The sequence below is a fragment of the Apium graveolens genome, chromosome 8 (assembly GCF_009905375.1).
Source record: "Apium graveolens cultivar Ventura chromosome 8, ASM990537v1, whole genome shotgun sequence".
NCBI lineage: Eukaryota > Viridiplantae > Streptophyta > Magnoliopsida > Apiales > Apiaceae > Apium > Apium graveolens.
In genome coordinates, this window is record NC_133654.1 from 107,752,923 (window position 1) to 107,764,245 (window position 11,323).

An 11,323-nucleotide genomic window follows, 5' to 3' on the forward strand; every position below is an offset into this window, starting at 1 on the left:
CTTGTGTGCATACTTTAACCTATTGCGGTCCGTGGTGATTGGTAAGTAGGGTCATTGCATATATTATTATTATCTTTATTATTGTTATAAGCAGGTTATAATTAAGGTGTTTGTGTGGACCCCAAACTTCTGACCCGGGTTTGGAGGGCGCCACAGTAAAAGCAAAGCCTCTAGCTGATCTGGATGCAGAAACATGGCATTATATTTATATACATTACTCAAGTATTAAGTTGGAGATTGTGTGGTACAAACATGACAAGTATAACTGATGTTGAAAGCTGAAAAATCCACCAAATAACGGAAGCTATTAAAATCTGGTTGATTGCTGGATTTGGTTTACAATAAATTGAACAACTAAATACCTCTATACCCACCAACTTGAAGTTGTCAATTTGATCTTCCTTATATTAGCTCTAATATCCTTATAGCTGCTAAAAATGCAGACATGTTTATGCAGTTAACACATGAAGTTAGTCAATTGTTAAGCTATCTAATTACTCTTCCGGACCTTAAGGTCTATCACATATATAATACTTTTAACATCACATAATCAGTCACTTAATATTCATAGTCCTGCTAAACAAGGCCTAGCCTCTACAGCAGACAATGTACATCGCATATGTCTAAAATTTGAAGACCAAAACTATGCCCATATATCTCCATGAGTAATTCGTAAATGGAACAACAATTTGACATAGCATAAACAATATATTCAATGGGCCGTCAAAGCAGTGGGAGGAGGTGATTATGAGCAAAACCACTAACATTTTTACGCACATTTACTAATTAAGGTTTCACCTGATGATCAAAATGTCGAGTATATAAGAATACCTCATCTACTACTTTTACTCAAGTATAATACTTGAGTAATAATTGATATAATTGGCATAAAAGTATGACAATGATATATTAATAAGAGCAGGGTATTTTGGTTACCCAACACACCCGCCAATGTAATATTATTTAACTAAATCTTAACCAAGATCTGTATGCAGAGCAACATGTGCTATTAAACAAACTACAAGACCAGGAAGCCAATGTCGATCCAAGTTGTCCACAATAGTTTCTCTAAAATCGGAAGATCAAATTTTTAATGTGCATATAAAGAATGAAACTTCAAATTAAAATTACGATATATTACCTCAATTAGTTGCTTCCAAACCTCAGCCTCTGCAGTCCAGTTCTGCTTAATGGGATCCCAACCAAAACCAATAAGCCCTCCTTTAAAATATCATAACATTTAACCCAATTTCACAATATTGGTGAAAGCTTCTTGTGTAAATTGCCCATTTGCTTTATTCCCCGCAAAGTGTTCATGATGATAGGACATAATCAGAGCATCATCCATGGGAGTAGTCCATGTGCAATGATTTTCAAAAGTTCTTTTGTTTGACATCTGTGAACAAAATCTGTCAAATTACAATTAAAAATATTATACACAAAAATATATAAAGATGTGTAGTTCTTTAGTTTGAGTGAGTGAGAGGGAGAGACATGCGAGAGATGTAAAAAGGGTGAGGCGGAGAGAGGGCAAGGAAAGAGAGAGGATAGAGATAGAAAGAGAGAGGATATATATATATATAGAGATGTAAATATATCTACAGATCGATGCCGAGAGAAATGAGAAAGGTTGGAGCCGGTAGTAAAGAGAATGAGGTCGGAAGATTAAACACCTCGATTTGGGGTGTTGGATATGTTATTTTTTATATTGGATACTGACCCCCTCCAAACCCTGATAAATCCCTGAAAGCCCAACCCTGTATCAAATATTTTTCCCAAACGTGGTTCTTTACAACCCTCTCCAGCCCGACCCAGCCCAAACAAAACGGGGCCTAAGAGACGATGTACTACAGTTGAATTCTGAATAATAATTTGAACTAATGTTTTTTTAAAAAAAACTTGAAATATTTTAGCTTAATTTGATTTCAATATTTAGCCCATTTCAAAATTTTTTTTTGTCATTTGGCTATGTGAACCGATTCATTACGTAAGTTTAGTCAATTTGAATTACGAGTCTCACGAAGACATCAGATCAATAAGACAGAATGTTTTATATCAATAAATTAAATGTGTTTGATATTTTTTCTAAGATCAATTCAATAATTAATATGTATGGAATTGACATACATGAAATTCGACATGAGTCGTCACAAAATTTGTTGATCACCCAAACTTCCAAGATGTGTATTTGCCGGCAAAAGCTATGAACCTAGTTGATTTCGATGTAGTCTTTAAACTATCATACTATATAAAAGGCTTGGGGTTGAAAATAAATATTATTATTGAATTTGTATTTGAAAAAAGGTTGAAATCATTTACTAATAAAAGTCTGACAACGATTAAAATAATGCTATATTAATCCCTATACTAGAAAACAAGCTATGTCTGACCTATATCAACACGACCAACACTATAACATATTTTAAAATATATATATCTCATTTGAATATAACAATCTTGTACCGACACCTTAATACGAGATCATTGAAGTTGGACGGAGACATTGTCGATTTTAAATACAACAAGTTTCAATGACCTTACACGCATAAATATTGGACCTGCACAAATTATTATTAGTATAGACACATCTGAAACTCAAAGATCATATACCAAAAAATATCTATCGTGACCGGAATTATCAAAGCCTGGAAAAAAAAGTAAACACTGCATAATATTTCATCACTCAACGGTCTACACAATCAATGAATATAAGTTATTTCGAGTGACATTTTTCGTACACTTCAAATAAATAATGAAGGACAATACATTTTATTTTCTAACAAAATTCGTACAAACTGAAATTTAAAAATGTTACCCTCTGCATTACAAAATATTGTTAGAAAATAGTATGTGTTTCGCACGGGTTATTATATTGGTTTCACACTAAAAAAACGAAACCAAATTTTATATTTTGGTGAACAAACCGTATTTTGAGTGCTTTTGGTTATTTGGTTCCGGTTCTCAAGTCTAATCTAGCTTCATTGTTTTGAAATATTTTCGTTTATTATTGTTTAATAATTTAATTTAGGGGTTTTTTGAAAAATACCCAAGCCTAAAAATATTTTTGCAAAAATACTGTCATTTTTAAAAAAAAATTGCAAAAATATTTTTTTAATTTGCAGAAATACTATTTTTGAAAAAACATTTGCAAAAATACAGTTTTTCGGCAACCGGAATCAACTGCATGCAACCTTTGACGAGTTTCTGCAACTACATGCAAACTCAAATCAACCAAAAAAACTTTATTCAACTAATTGCATATCTGGTTGATTTTGATTGATTCCGTATTTTAGCAAAAAAAAATCAGAAAATAGTAAAATTGCAAAAAGACTTAGAAAAATTAGTATTTTTGGTAAATTCTCTTTAATTTAATAATTTAATTTGAAAGAAAAGGAATAGGCAAAAAATGAGGAGGCCTAAGAGCAAGTCCAACAGCTCCCTTATATGAGCTCTTAAATTCAATTATAAGAATTTTGACAAAAAATGGTGCTCCAACAGTGTCTTAGTGCTTCCTTAAATCACTAAGACATGACCTTCCTTCTTTATCCTTAAGGAACTTCTAGTATTCCCTTATAACATTTTTAGCAATAAAAAATTCATCTATCTTTCTTCTTTTTACTTTTCTCTCTCTCTTTCTTCCACATATATTTTCAAATTTATTAATATAATATTAATAAGGAATGAAGATAAGGATCACTGTTGGACTTGCTCTAAAAGTAGGGTACCTGTCACAAGACTCCCGGAAGGCATGCCTATAGGCATGGCATGCCCAAATGGCATGCCATTTATCAATTAAATAAAATAAAATTTAATAAATAATTAATATACTAATATACAGTGAATTTGAATATAAAATTAAAGTTAGTTGACAGTAACAACCAAATACCATCATAATACTCATTTAAATTAGTAACTTTTTAAATATTAAAATATACTAGCTTTACAACCCGTGCGATGCACGGGTCTTCATTAATATTTTTATATTATTTAAAATTATAATAAAAAATTTTGGATCATTACCTTATTAGTATATTTATGAAAAATAATATAAATATTTGTTGTTGGCAGGATTCGAACCTGAATCTTGGGTAGTGTATAAATAATAATATAAATGTTTGTTGTTCGTTGGGTTCGAACTTGGGAGTTTTAGTATTGTATAAATAATAATATAAATATTTGTCGTTGGCGGGGTTCGAACATGAGAGTTTGAGTCAGTGTTCCAGAAATCGCTAGGTGTGCCAGGGCGGTGAGGGTACCTTCGAGAGATTAATCGGCAAGTCGGAGATTAATCGGACCGATTAATCAGAACACTAATCGGAAGAATATAAATATTATTTTTAATTTTTATAATTATATAATGATCAATATGTCAAATATTTGTTTGAAAAAAGAAATTAGAATGATATTAAACAATATCTACACATTTGACATGCGTTATGTACTAATTATTGAGTTTACAATATTAACTATATTTTAATTCACACTTTTAAATTAATTATAATATGTTAATTTTATATTTTAAGTGAGAAAGTAAATATATTTGATTACTTGTTACTTATTACCAATACTTTATATTAGAAATTGACATGATATTGTGTGAAATTATGAAATTAATGAATTAAATTATTAAAAGGTAAAAAAAATATTTTTTTTAATTATTTTCCGCCTAGACCGCCTATGACCGATTTTTGACCGCCTAGCCCGCCTAATCCCGATTTTGACCCGATTTTTTGAAAAAACGCCTAAATCACCGCCTAGGTCCGAGTCGGGGCGTTTTACCACCGCCTACCGCCTAGGCGCCGCCTAGGCGGCCGCCTAGACCGATTTTTAGAACACTGGTTTGAGTAATGTATATTCTTTTAGTATTGAATCGAACGATCCTTATCACTTAATTAAAAAGATCTGACGGTCATAAATGGGGATAACCAAACCAACCAAAAAAAGACATACCAAATTATACTCCATTCCGGTTATTATAGTATAGTATAGATGTAAATATTTTAAAATTATATTTGTTATTTCTCGATATTTCTAATATTAAAATTATTATTAAAAAATAAAAAAAAATTAGTAAGGCATGCCTGACTAAATGACGTCATGACATGCCCCGTGCCTCTGTGACATACACCCCGTCTAAAAAGCTAAAAACCCTAATTTTGTTCCCAAATCTCGCGCCATCTATCAAGCACATGGAAGACATCAACATGGACGTTGAGGAAGCCTCGCCAATCCCAAGAAACCCAAACAGGGTTGCACTCAAAAATTCCATTCAGACAAACTTCGGAGACGATTACGTCTTTCAAATCGTTCACAAGTAACTTTTTTATCCACCACTGTGTTGTTTTCGTATTCATTTATCGAAATTTAAAATACATTGAATCGTATTTTTGTGACCGAGAAAAAATATTATTATATGGGAGTTATTCTTTTATCTGAGTATTCATTATGTACATTATGTGAGGAAATGTTAGTGTATCGAAGTTATTGATTCATGGAGTATCCATTTATTGAGGTTTATTGGGGAATATGGCAGGGATGATTGGACATCGATGGCGGTTTCGTTATCGACCAACACAGTGAAGTTATATTCGCCGTCTACGGGTCAATTTATTGGGGAATGTAGTAAACGTCATAATTCTACTATTAATGAAATTATGTTTTCGGGTGATATTTTGCATTCTTGTTCTTCTGATGGGACAATTCGAGCTTGGGATACTCGGTCGTTTCAGGAGGTTTGTAGTTTTGTTTTGTTTTTAGTGATGGTTTGGTTGTTATGTTATGTTCTGTTGAAATGTTTGTATGAGATGGTTGCGGTGTAGATATCGTGTATAAGTGCTGGACCATCTGAGGAGGTGTTTTGTTTCTCGTTTGGTGGAGTTGGTGATAGTCTTCTTGCTGCAGGTTGCAAGTCCCAGGTATACGATTATTTAGGACTTGTTTATTGTAGGTGGATTTATTTTGTCTGTTTGTTATGTTACAACTAATTGCCTAAACTCGAATTGTAAGTTGAATGTCAAAGAGTAAGAAAGTTATTTCAGTAACTATAACTTTGTAATTTGACTCGAGAAAAATAAATATTATCCTCACTTGATGCAAAATATAGTATGTTCTGTAGCTTATAAGCTATACATATGAAAAGTACATATCATGTATTCATGTCCTTGACATCTTTGGCGGAAACTTTTTAACATGTGCAGTAAATAGACCTTCAAGAATCCAACTAGGATATATTTATTGACTGATAGCTTTAGATTTACCAGGAAGAGACTAAAGTGTGCAAAAACCTTTAAGTTTGCCTCATTCAGCTGTCCAGCCTTTTTGTTCCCCAAAAAATCCAAACTTTCTTACTAAATGACACACAGTTGTCCTTTTGGTTGAGTAGGCTTCAGCGGAAGGAAGTTGGATTAGCATACTCAGTTGCAGGAGATACTTGCTTACCAAACATAATCCATTAATCTGTATTCGAAACTTGCATTCAGCTGAAACCTGTTATGTCATTGACTTTTGGAAGGGTGTGTATATGTAATTAATTGAATCATTTAACGCAGATACTCTTTTGGGACTGGAGAAACAAGAAACAGGTTGCCTGCTTGCAGGAATCCCATATGGATGATGTCACTCAGGTAGTTACAGTTTACAGTATATGTACATGTTATGAGTGGTAAATATATTTGCGTTTCTTTGACTGAATTGAAAATGATAAATTACTTACCTTTCAATTACACATGTACAGTACTGAATAATTTTCAGAGAGAGATCCCTACTTTGTTATATTTGTGTGAATGTTCTCTTAACTGTTATGTGATATTACTCAGTAATTTTGAGTTTTTCAAGCAGAGTGGCTTACATTCAGTTTCATGTAGCCAGGTTAAGAGGTAAAATGTTTCCGCATATAAAAATAGAAAGTTCCATAGTATCTGTAGCTGGAAGCCTTTCTTATTAGTTATTCTATTTTTCCTTTTTCTGGCTGTTAAATCTAATTTTAATGTTTCACCTCATTGTTTTCTTCATCTGCAAGTTGAACCAGGATGCTATATTCAAAACAGAGCAAATACCAAAATTTTGCATCAACGATGGGCTTATTACATTTAGGAAGAAAACTGAAGAGATGCCTGTTCTGATTTATTTTTTTATTTTTGATAGATTCATTTTGTCCCTGAGAATCAAAACAAGCTTGTTTCTGCTTCCGTTGATGGATTGATGTGTATTTTTGATACAAGTGGGCAAATCAATGACGATGATCATTTGGAGTCGGTCAGTACTTCCTTTATATTCGTTATCTCAATTTTCATTCTACACCCAAAATTGGTAAAGGATAACTGAAGTACATTATATCTGTGTTCATTATTGGCACAAGTGGTCTGTTGACCTGCCTGTACCCGCAAACTGCCAAACTGGTGATATAAATTATGTGTGTGAATGTTTTAATCAATTTTCTTTTGTTTAAATTTTTCATATAGCAATAAATTGGTAAAGAGGTTGAGTAATTGAAGAAAAATAATATTATTATACAATGTAGGTTACTAATCTATTTCCCATCTTTATTAGTCATCCCTTTTCCGATTGAGTTTTCTTTTCTTGTTTTTTGCTAAACAAGTTTTACTCTGTCCTCTTATTCATTAAAACCCGCTTGTTTATTTGTCTTAACTTTATTTTTGCATCCAGTGACTTCTTTTGTGATGTTCTTGGATTGCTTTTGTGGTCAACTTCATGTTCATGAACATCACCTGACAAGACCATTAAAAACCTTGTCTTCTACAAATGCATTTGTAACTTAACACTAATGTAGGTGCATCTTAATTCTTGAGTATTTCCACATCTATGACTTCTCATTGCTTTCTTGGTTATTCTCTAGTTCTCTAATAGGCAACAGGATTTTGTTTTTCACTCTCCTTCAGTTAAATTTTTATGATTGTTTCATATCTCTATTGTTAACTCTTTTTTTTTCAATAATTCATGAACCTCACTTGTAAAAACTATTAATAAAAGCTGTTTTTCTACAAAAGCATTTATAAGGTAACATTAATGAAGAGTGGAAGGTGCATCTTAAGTATTACAGTACATCTCTGATTTTTCTTTGCATGCTGGATCGTTTTTTCCCCACTGCTTATGTTATATTTTATCACTCTATGATCAACTTCATGATTCATGAACCTCACTTTTCAAAACCAACTAAATAACCTGTGTTTTGCATTTCTAAAGAACATTAATCAAGAATTCAGGTGTATCGTGAATAATCTTAAGTACATCCCTGTTGTTTCACTGCTTAATTGGATATCCTCCAATTCATTGAATAAGCAATTGCTAACTTTTACAGTTATATTCTAGAATAAATTACAAAGTAATGACCGAACGTTACCTACTTTTACACTTTAGTGGCCGAAATTTCAAATTTGCAATTTAATGGCCAAATACTGCTTTAACTCTTCAAAATGTGGCTAAGGGCCACTTTTTAAAAAAACAAAAAGTAGCTTTTTCTCTCAAAAAAGTGACTCTTACCCACCTTTTTGAAATATAAAAGCGATGTTTGGCCACCATTTTGCAAATTTGAAATTTCGGCCACCAAAATGCAAAAGCGGGTAAAGTTCAGCCACAACTCTGTAGTTTACTCTATATTCTATCATGTTCCACAGAGTTTTGCGTTATATAATCGCTAATGATTATAACATTTTCTGAATTAAAAGAGCATTATTAATGGATCTTACTTGCCTTCTATTTTGGCATGATTTGTCTTGAAACATATGTGGGTGCTAGAATTAAATATATTGATGCAGGATGATCTAGGAAGAAGCCCATGGACACATTAATTGAACAGTATAAGCTGAGTCCGAAATCTTCAACTGTCGGGCTTCAAAAGCCTGTAAGACTGTTTAATCCGTGTTTCCATGGGCTTCTTCCTGGGTTGTCCTGCATCAGATATGCTCCTTAACTATTATCATATTTCTAATTATTAATTTGTTATTGCTTCTAGGTCATTAATGTGGGAACCTCAATTGGGAAAGTGGGATTTTGTGGCAACAGGAATCATAAGTTGTGGTGTTTGACTCACATTGAAACGTTAAGGTATTCATGTGAAAGAGATTGAATTAACTTGCTCGTGTTATTAATACATGATTAGTTGCTAAATTCTGATTACCTGCAAGGAGTTGATATCTGTAATGTTCCTTGAATAATAATCAGACTGATGGCGTTTAATCTGTAGTGTATGAAACCAGTTAAAGTAAGCAAAAGAAAAGGCCAACCAGTTCTTGTTGTAAGCTAAGCCCCCACCGAGATCTTCGACAACCAATTTTCATGAGGTTTAATTCCCACTGCTCTGAGGTTTAGAGATTGGAACAGGGTTCATTGAGTGAGGTCATCTAAATTACTAGTAAAATTGCCTGTATGAAACTCAAGTACAAATTAGATCTCTCCAATAGTGTCCCTAGGTTTTAATTACCACAAATTTGATTATCCGCGTTAAGAGATAGGTAACAATTATATTTTCAAATATCTGATAGGATAGAAAGAATTCCTTGGGATGTAAGGATACTCGATTGTGATAGCTGTTTCGATGCATTTTAAAGCCTAATGCTTACTTCTTCAACCTTTCTGGCCTTCAGTGTTTGGGATTGGCCAGACTCGAGACTTGAAGCTAATTTTGAAGATGCTCGTCCTATGGCCTCAAATAGCTGGACACCAGAGCCTGTAAGTGTGCAATACTCTGTATTATTAAAGAACATTAGCTTTCATTGAGTGGAACCCTTTTCCATGGATAATGCAGTATTTTTTGTATATTTATTCGTGGTGTTCATGATGTAATATGCACTCTTTTAACAGGATAAGAATAGTTGTCATCCTGAGTACTTGTAAATCATTTAGACATTTATGACATACCTCTTCTTCTAACTAAAACTTGGTGGTTATAGGTTGATTATTTTGTAGATTGTCACTATTCCCATGAGGATGATAGTCTATGGGTTATTGGTGGCACAAATAATGGCACATTGGGCTATTTCCCTGTGAAATATAATGGAGGCAGAGAAATTTTGGGGCCTGAAGCTGTTCTTCATGGTGGCCACACAGGCATCATCAGAAGCGTATTACCTGTATCTAGCACCAAGTCTCCAGCCTCCCAAGGCCAAGGTATATTTGGCTGGACAGGTGGTGAAGATGGCCGTTTATGTTGCTGGTTATCTGACGAGGCTTGTGATACAAATCGATCATGGATATCAAGCACGTTGGTAGTGAAGACAACAAAATCTTTGAGAAGAAACAGACGGAAACCTTATTAACCAAGGAGCTAGGTCCAAGGATATGAACTTTTTCATGTTGTAATGTCTTGTTCTGCAGTGGCACCAATGTTGTTTTTTCCAGGATAATTTGTAGTCTCGAGGAGGAGAAGATTTTGGAGAGAAGTCTGATGAATTAATTTTTTATATATAGTTTTGCCAGTTATATATATGCATGGACAGCAAACATTGACATATAATTGGTAACTTGTTCACGTAGAGCATAATCATTTGTTACCAATTTTTTCTGCTAACTTGTTCAACAGTTATTAGGTTAAACCAATTGGGTGATCGAAGCGAGGTTCAAAGGTTCTGGACAATGACAATTGTGCTTTGTTGTGTTGAAATTACATTACACTTCTCTCACTAGAAGCCGTTATAATATATTTACTTTTTAAGGTGCTATTTCATTCTGATAAAACTAGTAAAGATTGTTTCGTCAAAAAAAACTAGTAAAGATTGTTAATTTGAAAAAAGATCTAGTAAAGATCGTCAACAAGCATCTAAATTGAAAGCAGAGGACGTTTGGTTTGATTAGTAGTTAATGATTTCCTCGAGGTAAATTGTTAATTCATCTTTTAATGGATATATGACAAGGGCAATATTGCTTACAAGGTTTATTGCTTACAAGGTTTATCGTTTTAATAAATAATTATCATCAGTTTAAGACAACTCAGAATACATCTTTATCGTGACGTCTTTCAAATCCGGGGTCTAGATTTGGGGGTCACTAGCCAATAAATCATAATAAAATAATCACAGCGGAATAATATAATAAATATGACCCCTTGCATGCAACTGGATCAATCAAAAGTTATAGTATGAAACAGACACTAATACAAACCAACTGTTATTACAAACTATAAGTCTCATTAGTTTTACAATTTATTCAAATTTTATTACAAACCTCTAGACTTATTCAACTGTCCCAAAACAGTCAACCTGAAAAACACCCCAAACTATCTACAAGCACTCGACTTCTGATCAAACCTGGAACTCAAACCTGCTCTGGCTTAGCTGAAAGATTAGATTGATAAATAAGTATGAGCGAA

General features: G+C 33.2%; 1 protein-coding gene across 1 annotated transcript; it reads left to right on the top strand.

Moving 5' to 3' along the window:
* The first annotated feature begins 5,125 nt into the window (after positions 1-5,125).
* Positions 5,126-10,621, top strand: LOC141678575 (WD repeat-containing protein GTS1). The gene is made up of 8 exons (XM_074484919.1): positions 5,126-5,314; positions 5,534-5,732; positions 5,820-5,915; positions 6,549-6,623; positions 7,144-7,254; positions 8,972-9,063; positions 9,603-9,687; positions 9,909-10,621. The coding sequence occupies exons 1-8, from the start codon at positions 5,190-5,192 to the stop codon at positions 10,272-10,274; spliced, it is 1,149 nt and encodes a 382-aa protein (XP_074341020.1). The 5' UTR covers positions 5,126-5,189; the 3' UTR covers positions 10,275-10,621.
* The last annotated feature ends 702 nt before the right edge of the window (positions 10,622-11,323 follow it).

Bases quoted from the DNA above. Each gene is read 5' to 3' on its own strand.
- LOC141678575 (XM_074484919.1), top strand. From the start codon at position 5,190: ATGGAAGACATCAACATGGACGTTGAGGAAGCCTCGCCAATCCCAAGA. The intron at 5,916-6,548 runs GTATACGATTAT...CATTTAACGCAG, and splicing joins CTGCAGGTTGCAAGTCCCAG to ATACTCTTTTGGGACTGGAG. The intron at 7,255-8,971 runs GTCAGTACTTCC...TATTGCTTCTAG, and splicing joins ACGATGATCATTTGGAGTCG to GTCATTAATGTGGGAACCTC.